At 35.2% G+C, this 20,457-nt stretch overlaps 1 protein-coding gene across 12 annotated transcripts in view; it reads left to right on the plus strand.

Annotated features, from left to right (window-relative positions):
* LOC105468283 (neurobeachin like 1) overlaps positions 1 to 20,457 on the plus strand; it is a 211,202-nt gene that overhangs the window by 121,087 nt on the left and 69,658 nt on the right. For all 12 annotated transcript variants that reach the window (XR_011609986.1, XM_071073225.1, XM_071073223.1 and 9 more), the window contains 11 exons: positions 263 to 421; positions 1,929 to 2,088; positions 2,976 to 3,064; positions 5,596 to 6,171; positions 6,519 to 6,694; positions 8,087 to 8,240; positions 8,548 to 8,676; positions 11,050 to 11,355; positions 11,455 to 11,604; positions 15,415 to 15,572; positions 17,872 to 17,996. Coding sequence is in view for 11 of the 12 variants with exons in the window: in XM_071073225.1 (XP_070929326.1) it covers positions 263 to 421; positions 1,929 to 2,088; positions 2,976 to 3,064; positions 5,596 to 6,171; positions 6,519 to 6,694; positions 8,087 to 8,240; positions 8,548 to 8,676; positions 11,050 to 11,355; positions 11,455 to 11,604; positions 15,415 to 15,572; positions 17,872 to 17,996 (2,182 nt within the window). In the remaining variant the exon portion in view is untranslated. The remainder of the gene's footprint in view (positions 1 to 262; positions 422 to 1,928; positions 2,089 to 2,975; positions 3,065 to 5,595; positions 6,172 to 6,518; positions 6,695 to 8,086; positions 8,241 to 8,547; positions 8,677 to 11,049; positions 11,356 to 11,454; positions 11,605 to 15,414; positions 15,573 to 17,871; positions 17,997 to 20,457) is intronic.

Below are 20,457 nucleotides of genomic sequence, written 5' to 3' on the forward strand. Positions count from 1 at the left end.
CTGAGCCTGGGAAGTCGAGGCTGCAGTAAGCTGTGATCACGCCACTGCACTCCAGCCTGGGCGACAGAGGGAGATTCTGTCTCAAAAGAATTAAAAAAAAAAAAAAAAAAAAAAAAAGACATCGTTATCACATATGGTGAAGTTAAGATAAAACATTAAAGTATATAGGATTTAATTAAATAACTATTTTGTGGCTTGTGACCTTATTTGTGCTTGTATATATGAATGTGGTGGTTTGTTTTGTGTTGTTTAATTTTAAAAGCTCTTTGGAATTTTGGATGTGCTCTTCAGTCTCCTACGTACCAGCCCAACTAGAGGTCAGCTTTTCTTACTGCTCTTTGAACCAGGAAATGCTGACATACTGTATGCATTGCTCTTAAATCAGAAGTACTCTGACAGACTAAGAGAAATCATTTTTAAGGTACAAACATTTCTTAAACATCTTTGTATTTTGGGGCATTTGTGGGTATATGAATTTTCTTGCAATATATCCATTCTGTGACTATAAATTATTTTTATATCTATTTCTCTAAGATATTCAACTTATTTTTATATATAGTTTTCATGTTTCAGTAGTTTGCATGTTAGAAAACTAATTGTATTATAATCTGAAAATCATCTCAGTGGAATATTCACTTTGTCATACCATCCTCAATATAAAACCTCTCATCTTCTTGACTTGGTGGGTCTATGTGGCAATTCAGAACATTTCAACAGCTAATAATAATAGCAAACTTTATGTAGCAACCACTGTATGTCAGGCACTAAGTACTTTTCATATATTGGCTTGCTTAATCTTGCAATAACTTTATGAAGTGGGTATTATTACTATTATCATTTTACAGATGAAGAAACTAAGTCCAGAGAGATCAGTAACTTACAAAATATATAGATGAGTTGCTTCACAAATGTTTACTTATCCTTGAAAATTATTTTAATTTTAATAACTGTTACTTAAGTGGATTATTAGATTGATCCAGAGGTGTATTGACACACATTTATTCTTGCAAACTACATAGTTTGTTTCCATCTAAGCCTTTCTCATTAAGAAACAAAATTTTAAATTATTTCTCTTTAATTTGCCATGTAATTAAACTAGAGTCTTAAGCATACCGATTATTCAAATACAGATGCATTTCAGTCCAGTTTATTTTTTTAAATTTGCTTATTTTTTTGAGATGGAGTCTCGCTCTGTCGCCTAGGCTGGAGTGCAGTGGTATAATCTTGGCTCACTGCAACCTCCAGCTTCCAGGTACAAGCAATTCTCCTGCCTCAGTCTCCCAAGTAGCTGGGATTACAGGCACGCATCACCACACCTGGCTAATTTTTGTATTTTTAGTAGAGATGGGGTTTCACTATGTTGGCCAGGCTGGTCTCGAACTCCTGACCTCAGGTGATCCACCTGCCTAGGCCTCCCAAAGTGCTGGGATTACAGGCATGAGCCACTGTACCTGGCCCAGTTTGTTCTTAAATCCATTTTTACATTATGGTGTAATATGGAGTGCTCCTCCCTATTAAATTCATTTATGCCTAGTGTTCCATTATTGGAACACTAAGTATGTGGGAGTTATTTATATCCCACTTCTCAAGGTCATCACGAAGGTCTGATTTTTCACACGTCTGCAATTCAAAAAATTGCACCCTCTGGCATAAATGGGTTAATGCTGGGATTTTTATACTTAAGGAATAAAATGATGCTCCAAAAACAAAGTATAGCAATATTTTATTCTATAAGTTAATAGCATTATTTTATTCTGTAAGTTAATATTGCTATATGTTAATAGCAATACTTATTAACATTAAATATTAATGCTAATAAATACTAACATTAATATTTAATGTTAATAAGTTAACATTGTTAATGTTAACTTAAATGACAAATTATTCTTAGTTTTCTATATTGAGAATATATTACTTGTTGTGACCAGATTATGGAACAAATGTTGAAATGCACGAATGTTTATGAGCGTAGTAAACAACATATTCGACTCAGAGAAGTTGGCTACTCAGGACTGGGACTCCTTCTTAATGAAGCACTTATTAATACTTCTCTTATTAAAAACCTCACCCATCAAATCATAAATACAGGTATGAATAAGGCTGATAAAGCTAACATATTTAAGAAATATTTTTTCCTGTAAGTTTTTTTCATACCTTTCTCAGGCTACTTTTAAAATTATCTGTTATTTGATTCAGCAGGGCCTTCCTTGGATACCATGTCTTATGTAGTTTTATTGTTTTTGTCTCCCCAGGGCATAGCACAGTTCCTTACCCAGTAAATGTTTATTGACTGAGTGATTAAGTTAGTGAGTGAGTCCACAGAACAAGAAAAGGACAGTACAGAAAATATGTACAAATGATTGTTTTTTCTTTAAGGAGCTTTGTTGTTTGTTTTGTTTGTTCTGTTTTGGTTTTTTGATTTTTCTTTTTAGAAACAGAGTCTTGATGTATTGACCAGGTTGGTGTGCAGTGGCTAGTCACAGGTGTAATCATAGCTCACTGTAGCCTCATACTGGATGCAACTGATCCTCCCACCTCAGCCTTCCAAGGAGCTGGGACTACAGGCATGTGCCACCATGCCCTGCTTCTAATTTTTTTAAATAATTTTTTTCAGTAGTTGATGACGGACAGTAGAATTTATGTCAGGTGCTGGGAATTTGGGGATATGAGGTTCTTTGTCTTGATTAGTTTACAATCTTGTTGATAAGACATGTATATAAAAAGATTAATAATAATATAAGAGCCATGCAGTATGGACCGTATGTTCAAGCAATCAAAAAAAAAGGAACAATTATTTAGGGTTGACTCAGGAGGATGTCAAACATTCTAAACCTATTTTTTCTTTAAAATTTGAACATACCTATAATTCATATTTTAAAATTAATTATTTCAGCATTTTATACAAGTATTATCTACAGTTCTTTCTTTGGTTATCTCTCGTATTTAATTTTAACTTTTTGTTTTTCCTACCATAGATCCTGTTATTAATTTTAAAGATCTACTATCTGTGGTATATATATCTCACAAAGCACATATAAATGTTAGAGTGGCCATCTGCAGAAAGGTCAGTAAACTCTTAAGATATATTTTAACGATAGCAGCATCATGATCATGCTATAAATAACTTTGCATTGAGTATTTTGCAGCAGATACAAGTTTTCATTTATTTTATAAATGACATAATTTTATAAGTAAACAATTTTCTTTTTGAAGTAAATTAACTTCATGTAATCATAAGAAATTAGCATGCAAATGTTTTCTTAGCTCTTCGGGTCTCCTGCAAATATGTTCTTTCCAGAGTCAAAAATTTATTACCAGAGAATAATTTTTTTATTAAGAACCTTCAATGATTGTGACCATTTCTAATTCATATACCGTATTTTAGAGTTTCTGAATCTTTTGAACTTTCTGGAAATAATTTTCTATAATTTGTTTATGAGTATTCCAACAATGATTTGTCTTCAGTACACAGTTAACCTTTAACTAAGTCAAGAGATAGTTATCCTGTCTTCCCCTTTCAGATCATAACTTTCTCTGTCCTTCACTAGTAACCATTGACCTGTCTATTTAATTTGCTTCCTTGCTTTTTAAAAAAATTTTACCTCCTGATTTTGTCACATACTTAAGAGAGAGAGAGAGAGAGATATATATATATGTGAGAATAAGAGATCTTTCTATATATATAGTTTATATATATATATACACACACACATGTATACACACACATATAGTTTATTTAACTAACAGAAAAGAAAATATATATATATTTGTTTTATATATATATATGTATAATTTCCTTTTCTCTTTAATGGCTGCGTAGTGTTTCATTGTATAGCTGTTTCATAAAGTATTATCTGGTTCCTTATTGATAGACATTTAGGTTGTTTTCTGCTTTTCCATGTTATAAACTGCTGTTATGAATGTCTTTTTATGTTTTCCAATTTGTGGTAATACATCTGTAGGACATACTCCATGAAATAGACTTGCTGTTTCAAAGGGTATTAATGTTTTACATTTTGATGGATTTTTCCACATTGTCCTTCAAAATAGCTGTACCAGTTTACATTTATACAGTGTGTGTGACAGTGATTATTTCCCCATGTACTCAGCTCTGAGTATTTGGAGCAGGTCATATAAATTGATCCTTTCCTTTTCACATATAATTAGAAACAGCTGTCAGTGCAGCTTTGTTTTATCTATTATTTATGTATAAAATAGATATAAAATAAGTAATATTTTATGGAAACTTTAAAGTCAGCATGAAAAGTTTCTTTGCCGAGTAAAGCTTAATCTTGAAGGAAAAAAATTGGTATTCTGCACCTGTAAAGTAACAGTTGCTCACTGATTGGTATTGCATTAATAAAGAATCTTCACGTCATTGTGACTCCTTGCCTTCTGTATTAACACATATTAATACTAGTAATATTGAAGTCCTTACCAACATTGTTCACCTCTTGCTTTGAAATTTGTCAGAGCTAAAACTTCTGTTAAGAAAGATACTCAAAACCCTGGAAGCTACAGTTCTTTTCATCTATATAGAAGTTTATTGGCTTTGTGATAAAATTGTCTTAAAAGATCTTAACTGAATGTCTAAAGCTTTTTAAGAACTTGTTTTTATCTAAAAATTGAAATCAATTGGATAGTAGAGATCATACATATTCCCATGTCACTGTTTACTATTCTGGCTAAGCAGTGGCATCCATCTTGCTGAAGTTCATTTTCTGGAATTAAAGTTTAGTTTTTGTTCTGTTTGTATAATATAGACTTACTGAACAATGTAGACTTTAGTGTAGACATATCGAACAAAAACCTTTTTGCAAAAGCAACCATGGCTCATTCCTGTAATCCCAGCACTTTGGGAGGCCGAGGCAGGTGGATCACGGGAGGTCAGGAGTTCGAGACCAGCCTGGCCAACATGGTGAAACCCCGTCTCTACTAAAAATACAAAAATTAGCCAGGCGTGGTGGTATGTGCCTATAGTCCCAGCTACTCAGGAGGCTGAGGCAGGAGAGTTGCATGAACCTAGGAGGCGGAGGTTGCAGTGAGCCAAGATTATACCACTGCACTCTAGCCTGGGTGACAGAGCAAGACCCTGTCTCAAAAAAAAAAAAATGTAACTTTCCCTGAAAAAAACAAGACAAAAAAACATCCTTGGTGTACTCAGGTTCTATCAAAATGTCTTATGTGTCCTATTCACTCCCCTAATACTAGTGCCTAAAACTGTGCCTATAGTAGGTATGTAGTAATATTTCCTGAACAAATGTAGGGGGCTCATGGAAAGTAGTTAGTTGAGAGGATATTGCTCTATTATTTAATATATACCATCATCCTATTCATTTTAATATTCCTTTTTTATCTTTCAGCAAATATTTTAGTGCACTCTTACTCTGTACAATGAGTAATATGGAGATTAGTTGGAAACACAATGCCAGTCTTCCAAATAGTTTATAATCTAAGAATACAATCTTTTGAAAATATATTCTTCTATAGTTTCTCATTAAATTACTTTATCATTAAATAACTGAAAAGAGACTATTTTTGATATAAAGTGCTATGTACTTTTTGAAGAATTTTGTATTCTTAATCTTTTTACAGGTTTTACACATTTTGCAGTCCCAGCCAGATGCAGCACATCAAATATCACAACAAGTTGGTTGGCAAGACACCTTAGTTAGGCTTTTTTTAAAAGCAAAATTTGAAAACGGAAATACTCTTCATAAGCACAGTAGAACTATTTTAATGAAAGACAATGATAAAAATATGTCAACTGAAGATACTAAGAAGAACTTTGATGAAAAAACAGATGAGGAAAAAATCACCTCTTTTGCCTCAGTTAATGTGTCTTCAGATCAGTGGAGTTTGGAGGATAGACACTCTTTAGACTCAAACACACCATTATTTCCAGAAGATAGCTCTGTGGGAGAATTGTCTTTCAAATCAGAGAATCAAGAAGAATTCTGGCATAGGAACCCTTCACATTTGAGTTTAGACCTCAGTGGAATTGACTCATGTGAAATGAGTGATAGTGGAAGTCAAGTGCCAGACAGTCTGCCTAGCACACCATCCCCAGTAGAGTCTACTAAATCGTTTTCTGTGCACTCTGACAAAGAAAGCAGCATCACAAATGATATGGGCTTTAGTGATGACTTCTCTTTACTTGAAAGCCAAGAGGTAAAATTGCTTATTTTTCCAAGTATTGTTTTTATTTTCATGTCTGATATATACTTCTAATCCTTAGAAATATGTGAGCAATTGTTAACAATTTCATATTATATTCATGTTCTAAGTTTCATGATCTAAGGTTTAGAAACCTAGAAGTCACTAGATTGTGAGTTTTTTGAGAGCAAAGCTGGTGTCTTACTCATCTTATATCTCTAGGGCCTAGTAAAGTTCCAGGTTTATTAAGGCACTTAAAAAATACGTTAAATTATTACAATTAGTATATGTAATGGTTCTTATGATGTGCTTTGAACAACTATACCCTCTAGTTATTTAAAATTGCTTTATATTTTCCATAGAGATGTGAGGAGGAGCTTCTTCAATTACTGACACATATTTTGAATTACGTAATGTGTAAGGGACTAGAGAAGTCTGATGGTGATACGTGGATTGAACGAGGACAAGTGTTTTCAGCACTGAGTAAACCAGGAATATCCAGTGAACTACTTCGACCATCAGATGAAATAAAACTAACGTAAGCATTTAGTTAGTGATTTTCCATCCTCCTTTTAGTGACAGCAGGAGTCTAAAATAATGTTAGTTATTGAACATTTATTCAGTATTCCGTGGATATAACAAGGGAGAAAAAGAGAAACTCTGTGCTCAGTTCCTTCTCCTGTCTTTTGCCATACTAGTAGGATCTAAAGAGGAATCCCAAACTCATTCCAATATGAGGAGGTTTAAGTCTTAAGTAAATTTGGATCGTAAGTGATTACAGATATTTTGTTTAAACTGTTTTCTTGCAGTATTTGAGGACTTGATACATTGTTTTCTACAGGCTTGTCCAAATTTGAGTGTTTCCGTGCTAAGAGAAGGGAGTTGGGTTTTCATGATAGTTATTTCTCTGAAGGATTTAGGGTTCCTTGTAGATCAAGTTTGTCCAACCCACAGGTTGCAGGCCATATGCAGCCCAGGATGGCTTTGAATGTGGCCCAACACAAATTCATAAACTTTCTTAAAACATTATGAGTTTTTTTTGTGATTTTTTTTTTTTAAGCTCATCAGCTATTGTTAAAACATATCGTTAAAATATTATTGGTGTATTTTATGTGTGGCCCAAGACAATCCTTCTTCCAGTGTGGTTCAGGGAAGACAAAAGATTGGACACCCGTGCTGTAGATAATAGGACTCTGTAGTGGTAGCACACCAGGGAAGTATTGCATCTTTTTCCCACAGGGCAAGACCCTCTGTAAGGCATAATAAGGCATTCTTCCCTAACCTTGCCTATTTCCAGCTTTAAAGAAACAATTTAAGTATCTCATGAAGGATGGAATGTGAATTATTGTCATAGCTTTTTTATAGTCAAGTAAAACAGTAAACTTTTGACTTTTAATACTATGTTTATTAAAGATAAATACTCCAAACATTTCAACGTTTCTCCATTATTGTTAAATTCCATTTATAGGCCTGGCATGGTGGCTCATGCCTGTAATCCCAGCACTTTGGGAGGCTGAGGCAGGTGGATCACCTGAGGTCAGGAGTTCAAGACCAGCCTGTCCAACATGGCAAAATCCCGTCTCTACTAAAAATACAAAAATTAGTCGGGCATGGTGGCACATGCCTGTAATCCCAGCTTCTCGGGAGGCTGAGGCAGGAGAATCACCTGAACCCAGGAGGCGGAGGTTGCAGTGAGCCAAGATCACGCCATTGCACTCCGGCCTGGGCAACAAGAGCGAAACTCCGTCTCAAAAAAAAAAAAAAAAAAAAAAAAAACAATTTCTGTTTACAATATCTTAGGGATACCTGCTAGAGATAGTATATCTTTAGAGATACAATGCTGCCTCTCAAGCTGTTTTGTTTTGTTTTTAATGTCCTACTATTTTTCTAAGCTCACAATGGTTTTAAGAGGACTTTGTTTTCCATTTAGTTTGCTCCAAAAGATGTTAGAATGGGCAGTCTCAGAAAACAGAGAAGCAAAAACTAATCCAGTAACTGCTGAAAATGCCTTCCGACTAATGCTGATCATACAGGACTTTCTTCAGTCAGAGGGACTAGTTAATTCAAACATGTGGACTGAGAAGGTACAGTAATATCTCTCTAAAATTATATTTTGGGTAGTTAAGAACTTTATTCAGAGAAAAATTTTGCACCCCCCCCCCCTTTTTAGAGCATTAATGCTTAATCAGATTCAATAAACAAGGGTAAGATGTGATGAATACTCACAGATTTTGTTAGCTATTACTAGGATGATTCTTTTGGCTTTTGTCAGCTGAACACTGGACTAGTTTTTGAAATATTTGTGGTTTGTATTAATGTTGGGGAAAATTGATCATCAGTAAATTGAAAAACTGAATGCTTTTATTTCTCAATTTTTTTCCTTTGTGATAGCTTTTAGAGGATTTGATGCTGCTCTTTGACTGTCTGTCAGTCTGCTATTCTGAAAGTCCAGTATGGGTAAAACTCTCTCAAATTCAGATCCAGTTGCTTCTAGGATTCATTGGAAGGGGTAATTTGCAGGTTTGTCCATTCTTTTATATCATTTTCTGTGCTTGCTTGCAGCATAGCTATTATTTATGTAACAAGCAAATTAAAATGTCTTTTTGGTGTTTTAAGTTTTTCAGTAGTTCTAAAAGTATCCATGATTTCATTTGGAGTTTTGAGGAGCTTGAGAGGCAGCTAATTTGTTATTTCTTTCTCATATTAATAACTTTATATAACTTTAAGGCTTCCTTTTACAGGATTTATACATAGCTAGTATTAGAAGCATTGCTTGTATCATCTGTATTCAATGTAACTACTCAGGTGCTAGGTAGCCTATATAGACTGTTTATGTATGTGCGGTTTAGGGCTTGAATTTTTTAGAAAAATTATTTTTTAAATTATTCCTTTCAAATTTTTTCTGCTGTTTTACTAATTTACAATTTTACATTCTATCTCATTTTTTTTTATTTATCACACACTAAATATCTACAAAGAACTAAGCTTTGTGCTAGGTTTTAGAAATAAAGATAAATATTGGTCACAAGGAATATTTATTATTTCTATTTTAAATTTAAAATGGAAAAGGCTGAAAAAGTTTGATGTGAATTTTAGTCTGTCAGTTTTCTGCTTACATGGGGTACTTGTGAGAACCTGGGTTAAATTAGTCATGTTAAGAATTTCACAGCTATTTACCTGTTTCACAGCTATTTACCTGGCCCTTTTTATTTTATTTTGATGTTTCCATTTTTGTATTTGGTGCAGGGAGGTTGGGATGGGGCTGGCTTCTGATTTACATAAACTAGATATAACATTATTAAGAACATGGAGAGGTTAAAACTCTGAAAACAGGTTGCCCCCCCCCCGCCCACCTTTTTTTTTTTTTTTTTTTTTTTTTTTTTTTTTGAGACAGAGTCTCTCTGTGTCTCCCAGGCTGGAATGCAGTGGCTCTCGGCTCACTGTAACCTCCACCTCCCAGGTTCAGGCGATCGTTGTGCCTCAGCCTCCAAAGTAGCTGGGACTACAGGTGCCTGCCACCATGCCTGGCAAATTTTTGTGTGTTTTTAGTAGAGACGGAGTTTCATCATGTTTGACATGCTGGTCTCAAACTCCTGACCTCATGTGATCTGTCCACCTTGGTCTCCCAAAGTGCTGGGATTACAGGTGTGAGCCACTGCCCCCAGTCACTCTATTTTTAAAAGAGTATAGTCTGATGATTCTATTTTTTATTTTTATTTATTTATATTATTGTGAATGCTGCAGAGAAGTAATTCTATTTTTTAATAGATATTTATTTTATTTATTTTTTTTATATTTATTTTATTTATTTTTCATTGTAAAAGTAACACATACTCATTGTAGAAAATACACAAAAGCAGCTGGGCGCGGTGGCTCATGCCTGTAATCCCAGTACTTTGGGAGGCCGAGGCGGGCGGATCACCTGAGGTTGGAAGTTTGAGACCAGCCTGACCAACATGGAGAAACCCCTGTCTCTACTAAAAATACAAAAAAGTTAGCCGGGCATGGTGGCACATGTCTATAATTCCAGCTATTCGGGATACTGAGGCAGGAGAATTGCTTGAACCCGGGAGGCAGAGGTTGTGGTGAGCCGAGATCACGCCATTGCACTCCAGCCTGGGCAACAAGAGCAAAACTTCATCAAAATTCTACAAGAGTAGAATTAAGTATTGGCTTATGAGGCTGGGCATAGTGACTCACACCCGTAATCCCAGCACTTTGGGAGGCCAAGGCGGGTGGATCACGAGGTCAAGAGTTCAAGATAGTGAAATGTATCTTGGCCAACATAGTTAAACCCTGGCCAACATAGTGAAACCCTGTCTCTACTAAAAATACAAAAAAATTAGCCAGGCATGGTAGTGGGCATCCATAATCCCAACTACTCGGGAGGCTGAGGCAGTAGAATCGCTTGAACCCAGGAGGCAGAGGTTGCTGTGAGCCAAGATTGCACCATTGCACTCCAGCCCGGACAACAGTGCAAGACTCTGTCTCAAAAAAAAAAAAAAAAAAAAATTTGGATTCCCTTTATACTGGTGGTTTCTCCTAAAATGTGTCTACATGTGCAGGCATCATCTAGGCCTCTTCATCTCTCACTGTGGGATTTGCACTTTGGGAGAACAATGCAAATGCTGATACTCTGGCTACTGCTATTGCTGTAGATCTTTGTCTCTGACTTAGGAGTCTTGTGTCTTCTGCCAACACCTGTGAAACTATAGCAGCTAGCTCTTTAGCTTGGAGGCAAAGTAACATGAGACCTTTCACAGTTCTTGAGAGTTATTATATAAAAATTCTGAATCCACAGGGCCAGGCAGAACTTGTGCTATCACTAAATGTTTGCTATCACTAAATGTTTGCTTTAGTCTGCTCTTTCTCATCTCAACTATTTTCCTCCAGGTTTGTGCAATGGCATCAGCTAAGCTAAATACCCTTCTTCAGACCAAAGTGATTGAAAATCAGGATGAAGCGTGTTACATTTTAGGGAAGCTGGAACATGTTCTAAGTCAATCAATCAAGGAACAGACTGAAATCTACTCGTTCCTGATTCCCCTTGTTCGTACCCTGGTTTCCAAAATTTATGAACTTCTCTTCATGAACTTGCACCTCCCTTCTTTACCTTTTACCAATGGTAGCTCCTCATTTTTTGAAGATTTTCAAGAATATTGTAATTCAAATGAATGGCAAGTTTACATTGAAAAATATGTAAGTTTTATCTTTTTTGATCAAGATTTTTCTGCTAATTTACCCCTTTTATACAGGTGAAGTCATATATTAAATTTATGTATCTTTTCTTTTGGTAAGATTGTACCTTATATGAAGCAGTATGAAACTCATACATTTTATGATGGTCATGAGAACATGGCACTTTATTGGAAGGATTGTTATGAAGCTTTAATGGTAAATATGCATAAACGAGACCGGGAAGGAGGGGAAAGCAAGCTCAAATTTCAGGTAAAAAGTAAATGTTTTAATATCTGGCTCTTCATGTTGATTTTAGGCATTTAATATTGAATAAGAGTAATACAGGGCCCCAATTTTAAAACAAGCAGTATTTCTATTATTTGTCTAAAAATTATCTTAGGATTAGAAGAAAAACAGCTAATCAGTAACAAGGTCAATTAATAGGAAAATGTTCTATATATAGTGATTATGTAAAAAGTTTATTAAGCTGATAGTACATTAATAGATCCCTCTAAGGAGGCTGGATACATACCGTCACTTAGAGGGAAATTTGCATGACATAATGTTTATATTAGAAAAGAAGAAAGGCATCAAATTTTAAGTTTCTACCTTAAGAAACTAGAGAAATGGGTGGGCGTGGTGGCTCACACCTGTAATCCTAGCACTTTTGGGAGGCCAAGGCAGGTGAATCACCTGAGATCAGGAGTTCGAGACCAGCCTGGCCAACATGGCAAAACCCTGTCTCTACTAAAAATACAAAAATTAGGTGGGCATGGTGGTGCGTGCCTGTAATCCCAGCTACTAGGTGGGCTGAGGCAGGAGGATCGCTTGAACCTGGGAGGCAAAGGTTGCAGTGAGCGGAGACTGTGCCACTGCACTCTAGCCTGGGCAACAGAGTGAGACTCCGCCTCAAAAAAAAATAAAAAAGAAACCAGAGAAACAAAATTAATCCAAATCCTTATAAGCAAAATCAAGGAATAAATAAAGAACAGAAGTAAATGAAATTGAAATCAGAAAAATAATAGAGAAAATCAATGAAACCAAGGTCCAGTTCTTCAAAATATCATTAAAACTGATATTCTAGCAAGATTGACAAAGCAAAAAAAAAAGAGAGAGAGATGTGAAAAATTTTTTATACCAGGAAAGAAAGAGGCAGTATCACCACTGACTCCACGGACATCAACATTGTAATAAGGGACTACTACAAACCACTCTATGCACATAAATATGACAACGTAAATGAAATGGATCAATTTTTTGACAGACACAAGTTTCCAAAACTAGTTCAAGAATAAGTATATAACCTGAATAGTCCTGTATTTATTAAAGAAATATAATTTATAGTTAAAAACCTTCATAAAGGGAAAACTTCAGGCCCAGATAGTTTCACTGGCAAATTCTACCACACATTTAATGGAGAAATTATGCCACTTTCTCAGTCTCTTCAAAAATAGAAGAGTAGGAACATTTCTAGCTCCTTTGATGAGGGTAATATTACCCTCCTAGTGAAATCATAGAAAAATAATACAAGAAAACTACAAACTAGTGTCTATCAGGAACATAACTACAAGACAAATCTAGCAATATATTTTAAAAATAATACATTAGATCAAGCACAGAGGCTTATGCCTGTAATCCCAGCACTTTGGGAGGCCAAGGCGGGAGGATCATTTTAGGTGAGGAGTTGGAGACCAGCCTGGGTAACGTAGGGAGACTCCATCTCTACAAAAAATTTAAAAATTAGCTGGGTGTGGTGGTATGCACCTGTAGTGCCAGCTACTGAGGAGGCTGATGTGGGAGGAACACTTGGGTACAGGAGGTCAAAACTTTAATAAGCCATGATCCCACCACTGCACTCCAGTGTAGGTGAGCAGCAAGACTCGGTCTCAAGAACAATAATAATGGTAATAATAATATATGACACAACAAAGTGGAATTTATCCTCAGGATGCAGGGCTAGTTCAACATTTGAAGATTAATTAATATACTGGACCACATTAGTAGTCTTAAGAAAAACTATGTTATCATATCAGTAAATGCAGAAAAAGCGCTTGAAAAATTAAACATCCATTTGTAATCAAAGCTCTCAGCAAACTAGGAATAGAAAGGAAATACTTAAACCTTTACAAAAATCCTACCACTGGCTTCATATTCAGAGGCGAAAAACTGAGTACTTTTCCCTAAGACAGGGAACTAGGCAGGGATATTCATTCTCACCACTCTTAGTTACTGTTGTACCACAAATCTTAGCAAATATAGTAAAAATAGAAAAAAAATATAAAAACGTGTTTACATTGGGAAGGAAGAAATAAAACTATCTAAAGATAACATGATTCTCTGTGTAGAAAGTCTTAAGGACTCTATTATACCAGTAAATTACTATAAATAAGCAAGTTTAGCAAGGCTGCAGGACATAAAATCAATACACAAAATTTAATCATATTTCTGTTCACTAGCAATGAATAAGGAATGGGAAACAGATTTTCTAAAAATACTTTTACAATAGCTCTAAAAATAATAAAATGCGTAGGTATCAATCTAACAAAATATATACAGCATTTGCTGTATATATGCCACAAACTAAAAAACACTTGAAACAAATTAAAGAGACACTGTATTCATGAATTGGAAGACTCAGTAGTCTTAAGTAATTTTAAGGTGTATATATTTGGTTAAGCCAAAATGAGAACATTGTTCCTTTCTTAACTTAAAATATATTGTAAACATCTTTCCATGCCGGGCTGCAAAGTATTCCATTGTTTTATATATTAGTACATTTAAATGTATTTCCCATTGTTAGACTCATTTACTTTTTTCTTTATTTTAATCTTTTTATTTATTATAAATAGTATTGAACATCCCTATAGTTATATTTTTGTGGCTATCCGAGATGATTTCCCTAGGATAAGTGGAATTACTAGTATGTAGTGCTTATGATAAATACTGTTACATTTCCCTGAGAGAAGTTCTACCAGTTTGTATTTTCATCAACACTTTCCCTGTAACTTTACCTTTAGGTTTTCTAGAAATACCTAATTTAAGAATATCCTTATATTATTGAACCTCAAAACTGTGAATTGATGTTTAATTACCATGGAGCTGTCATGACTTCCTCAGTTTTCTCAGCAATGATCTGTTTTAAATATTTAGTAACATTGTATTCCAAAACAATTGATTTCCTACTAAGTCTAATAATAGTTAACAATAACAATTGTAATAACGACAACCACAAGTTATTGAGAACTTGCTATTTTTCTAGCACTATATTAAGTACTTTAAATGTTCATCTTTATTATGACAGTTATTGTTAACCTCATTTTACACATGAGAGGACACTGAGCCTCAGAGAATTAGCTAAGAGAAACAACTAAGCTAAAGATAAAGTTAGATAAGAAAAGTAGCTCAGAAAAGCTAAGATTTGTATCCAGGTCTGACTCCAAGGCATATATTTTTAACCACACATTGCTGTAGTGCCTCTCTAAAACTGTTTAAAATTTTAACTGTTCTTTTTAACATAATTCAGTGCTGGTTTGTTTGAAACAAATTAATGCTGTCATTTTAGTTTCTAATAGATGAATATTGATGTGAGTTAGATAAGCTAGTCTTCGGTTTTTTCTTTGAAACTTATGAACATTAATTTCACAGATTAAAGTTATGTCTTGGTAGTATACAATGTGATTACGCTTCTTTCTACTTTCTTTCCTCTTGAGTCTCATTTTAGATGCGTTGTAAATCAAAAGATCCCCTAGGAAAATTATTTTACTTGACAGTAAGTAGGAGGTTAATTATCTTGAGCTTCAAAGTTCTGTGTTGAGGCACTTCGCATTTTTGAAGTTCTTCACATGTTTATTGTTGGTTGGTTGTTTTTTTAAGTTTTAAAAGATATAAATAGATTATAGGTAAAATTATATCATACTTCATCAAAGAAAATGATTCTGATGGAATAAGAAAAGCCTCTTGGTTACTAGCTTCTGTCCCATAATGCAAGATTTTGTTGGTCAAAAATGTTAAATTATGGAATTAAAATGTAAATATACCTGTAAACATATGAGTCAATGAACTTAACTTTTATTGTTTCAGGAACTGTTTGTGGAGCCATTTAATCGAAAAGCACGCCAAGAGAACCTCAGGTATAATAATATGCTTAAACAACTTAGCAGTCAACAGTTAGCCACTCTTAGACGCTGGAAAGCAATACAGCTCTATCTTACATGTGAAAGGGGACCTTGGGCTAAAAGGTAAGAGGATATAATTTTATTAAGTACTCTTTTTTCTTTACAACTCTGGTCTAGAAATTTTTGAACCAATGCCCCTTGCACTCCAATTTTTTAAATGTTCAATTTATAAAAGGGTGCTTTTAATCTTATTTATTGTCTTTTTGTGAATTATAGGTCTGGGATGATTCGAGGTTGTATTGTTTTTTATCTTACAGTTATTTGCCTTCCTTTGACCCTTTGATATGAAGTTTATTGGACTTTAGACTCTTAGAGAGTGTTAAACCAATTTACTTCTGTCTTTCTGATACCACCTCTTTGAGCTAGGGCTAATGCTGTTGTATGTTTGAATATTTTACAATTCATTTAATTGATCCGCAGTCACTTCTGTTTTGTTTAATTATATTATCTCTTTTTTTTACAGCCCTTTTAAAAATGTGGTAAAATGTACATAACATAAAATTTATCCTCTTAACCATTTTAAAATGTACAGTTCACTGGCACTGAGTATATTCGTAATGTACGATCATCACCACTGTCTAACTTCATAACATTTTTATCACCTAAAAAGGAAATCCTGTACTTATTACAAAGTCACTCCTTATTATCCTCTGTCCCACCCCCTAGCAACCACCAATCAGCTTTTTGACTGTATTATTTGCCTGTTCTGGTTATTTCATATAAATGGAATCATACAATATGTGGCTTTTTGTGTCTGCCATCTTTCACTTAGCATAATGTTTTCATTATGTAGTAGCATGTATCAGTACTTTATTCCTTTTTATGGCTGAATAGTATTCCCTTATAAGGATATATCATCTTTTCTTTATCTAGCCAACAGTTGGATGGGCATTTGGGTTGTTTTCCACTTTTTGGCTCTTTTGATTAGTGCTGCTGGTAACATTTGTGTACAAGTGTTTGAACACTTGTTTTTAATTCTCTTGAGTATAAACTATGAATGGAATTACTGGGTTGTATGATAATTCTGTGTTTAATTTGCTAAGGAACTGCCAAACTGCTTTCCACAGCAGCTGCATCATTTTATATTTTCACTAGCAATGTGTGAGGGTTCCAATTTCTCCTCATTCTTACCAACACTTGTCATTTCCTGATTTTTTATTATGACCCTCCTAGTGGGAGTAAAGTGGTATTTTATGATTTCATATTCCATTTCCTAGTGATTAATGATGTCTAGCATCTTTTCATGTGCTTGTTGGTCATTTTTACATCTTCTTTGAAGAAATGTCTGCTCAAGTCCTTTGCCCATTTTTAGATTGATTTTTTTGTTGGATTGTAAGAGTGTATATATAAATATATGTATATGTATATACTTAATAATAGACTCTGATCCTATATATGATTTTCGTATATGTAGATTGTCTTTTCACTTTATTAATAGCAGCCCTTTTGATACAGGAAAGTTGTTAGTTTTAATGAAGTCCAGTTTAATCTATTTTGTTGTTGCTTTTTGGGTTTTTTTGGTGTCATATCTAAGAAACCATTGCCAAGTCCAAGGTCATGAAGTTTTACCCTTACCTTTTCTCCTAAGAGTTTTATAGTTTTAGCTCTTATATGTAGATCTTTGTCCACTTGCAATTATATTGTCTTTATTTGTAGTAAAATTATTTTTTATTTTGAAAACTATTGGAAATATAAACCATCTGTATAGTTAGTTAAGAACTCCCATTTAACAATGAAAGAGTAAAGGTATCAAGCTGTAAGTCTAAAAGTCAATGTTCAAATCTTACTTCTGCTACCTGTAAACCTCATGTCACCTTGGGCAAATTATTTAGTCTGTTTTAGATTCCTCGTGTATACAGTACAGCTACGCGTACTCACTTTGGTTCTATCAGAGTTATTTGGATTAAATGAAATCAAAAATGTGAACAGTTTTGTAAAATGGTGCTAAACAGGCTGGGCGTGGTGGCTCACACTGTAATCCCACTACTTTGGGAGGCCAAGGCGGGCAAATTGCTTGAGGCCAGGAGTTCAAGACCAGCCTGACCAAAATGGCAAAACCCCGTCTCTACTAAAATTACAAAAATTAGCTGGGCATAGAGGCACACGCCTGTAATCCCTGCTATGTCGGGAGGCTGAGGCACGAGAATCACTTGAATCCAGGAGGCAGAGGTTGCAGTGAGCTGAGATTGTGCCACTACACTCCAGCCTGGGTGACAGAATGAGACTCTGTCTCTAAAAAATAAAAGTAAAATAAAATGGTACTAAACAAATGTAAAGTACCTGATACTTTTTTACAGTATTTAAATCAATCTTTGTAACTTAAGCTAAATAATTTTACTTGTTTGCTTATGAATATTCTTAGGAAACAGAATCCAATTCATTGGAAGCTAGCTAATGTAGAGAATTATTCCCGCATGAGACTTAAGCTGGTACCGAATTATAATTTCAAAACCCATGAGGAAGCTAGTGCCTTGAGAGATAATCTGGGTGAGTTCCAATGACCGTTTAATTATTTGTTGAAGATAATGAGAGCGTTCTTGGAGTTGATGATTGTTATTTCATTGTTTTAAATGTGTTTACTTATGAAGGAAGGGTGGCATTTTATAACTGATATTTAAATGACTGTATGTTTTTAGTCCTGTTACATTTGGCCTAAATCCAAGGTAATTTAATACTTCCATTGATTTTAATTTCTAAAAGAAAAAAACTTTAATTATAAAAGTATACTGTACTTCATATCAACTGTTATGTCTCTTGCAATGAAACAGTGTTCTTTTCTCTTAGTTTTTCTGCTCATCAAGACTGAGGCTAATACTAATGTTAGATAGAATTCTTAGCAATCCTTTTCTTTTTTTTTGAGACAGAGTCTCACTCTCTTGCCCAGGCTGAAGTGCAGTGAAGCAATCTCAGCTCACTGCAGCCTCCACTTCCTGGGTTCAAGCAATTCTCGTGCCTCAGCCTCTGAGTAGCTGGGACTACAGTCACATGCCACCACACCTGGCTAATTTTTATATTTTTAGTAGAGATGGGGTTTCACCATGTTGGCCAGGCTGGTCTCCAACTCCTGACCTCAAGTGATCCTCCCACCTCTGCCTCCCAAAGTGTTGGGATTACAGGTGTGAACCACCGAACTCAGCTAGAATTCTTAGCAATCTTTTATGCCTTTTATTATAACCTATTTTTATAGAGCTGTAGACCCTTAGTATCTTAGATTGGTCAATGCCTTTTTCTAGAAAAAAAAAACAAAAACTACTTGAGGTCAGGAGTTCAAGACCAGCCTGGCCAACATGGCGAAACCCCGTCTCTACTAAAAATATAAAAAATCAGCCAGGCATGGTGGCGGGCACCTGTAATCCCAGCTACTCAGGAGGCTGAGGCAGGAGAATCGCTTGACCCGGGAGGCGGAGGTTGCAGTGAGCTGAGATCACGCCACTGCATTCCAGTCTGAGCAACAAGAGCAAAACTCTGTCTCAAAACAAACAAAAATTTAGCCTGACAGTATTTCAAAACAGATCTTAAGGGGTTTCTGCAACTCTTTAGGAAGCCCTTCCTTTATAACTATCTCACTTGTCACCTCTCCCTTTTTTAAGATAGGTCTGTGAAATACCCCAAAATGTTGTTTATCAAGAATAATTGGGCCTGCATGGTGGCTTATGCCTGTAATCCCAGCACTTCGGGAGGCCATGGCAGGCAGATCACCTGAGGTCAGGAGTTCGAGACCAGCCTGGCCAACATGGTGAAACCCTGTCTCTACTAAAAATACAAAAATTAGCTGGGCATGGTGGCGGGCACCTGTAATCCCCGCTACTCCGGAGGCTGAGGCAGGAGAATCACTTGAACACGAGAGGCAGAGGTGGCCGTGAGCCGATATCGCATCATTGCACTCCAGCCTGGGTGACAAGAGCAAAACTCCTTCTCAACAACAACAAATCATTGGTAATCGTAGGCATATTATGTTGTAGTTTTAGATGACGTGAGTACCAACTTTTAGATGTTATTTTTAAACTACTTTTATTTTTTTGAGACTGGGTCTCCCTGTATTGACCAGGCTAGATTGCAGAGACTTGAACATGCCTCACTGCAGCCTTGGCCTCCTGGACTCAAGCAATCCTTCTGCCTCAGCTTCCTGATTAGCTGGGACTACCAATGCGTGCCATCATGCCATGCCCAGCTTTTTTTTTTTTTTTTTTTTTTTTTGGTAGAGACAAGGTCTCACCATGTTGCCAGACTGGTCTTGAACTCCTGGGCTCAAGTGGCCATCCTTCCACCTCACCCTCCCAAAGTGCTGGGATTACAGACATGAGCCAGCATGCCTGGCGAGATCTTATTTTTTTTAATTGCCTTAACATATGGCCAAAATATTTGATGCCATAAAATGAATCAAGAGAGCCATGATGCTTGCCATTTAGAGTCTTACATTTTGAAATAAATCAGATACAGTAAGTGGTTTTCCTTAATTCAAAATAATGGCCCTGTCCGTGATATAAACACTAACTTTGAGTGTTATCTTACATAGCAATAGCCAATTGTGTATAGCTTTTTCTCTGAAAGAATCTTGTATCCTCTTCTGTAAATATCTTTCTCTACTCTTTGAGATATAACTATCATTAACACCCAACAAACATCTTTTGGTAAATGACCTTAATAGTTACTTAAGGAATAGTGTTCCATATTATTTTCTTGACTTTTACCAAGAAATCTCCTTCCATAAAGTTCCCTCTGCTTTTTCCTCTCCTTCTCACCCCTCTACACATGCACACAGATGTAATTTTATGTCCCTTCTTAGTCTTAGTTGTTCTTTTTGTTTGTTTTTCTCACTTAAAAATTTACTTCAAGTATAATAGTGACAATAAAACTGTACAGAAAAAAATTTATATATTTCAAGGTGAAATTGGAAATCATAACAAATGGCATCAGTCTTTAAAATCTTTAAAGTTCTTTGAAGTAT

This window comes from Macaca nemestrina, chromosome 11 (genome assembly GCF_043159975.1).
Source record: "Macaca nemestrina isolate mMacNem1 chromosome 11, mMacNem.hap1, whole genome shotgun sequence".
NCBI classification, from domain to species: domain Eukaryota; kingdom Metazoa; phylum Chordata; class Mammalia; order Primates; family Cercopithecidae; genus Macaca; species Macaca nemestrina.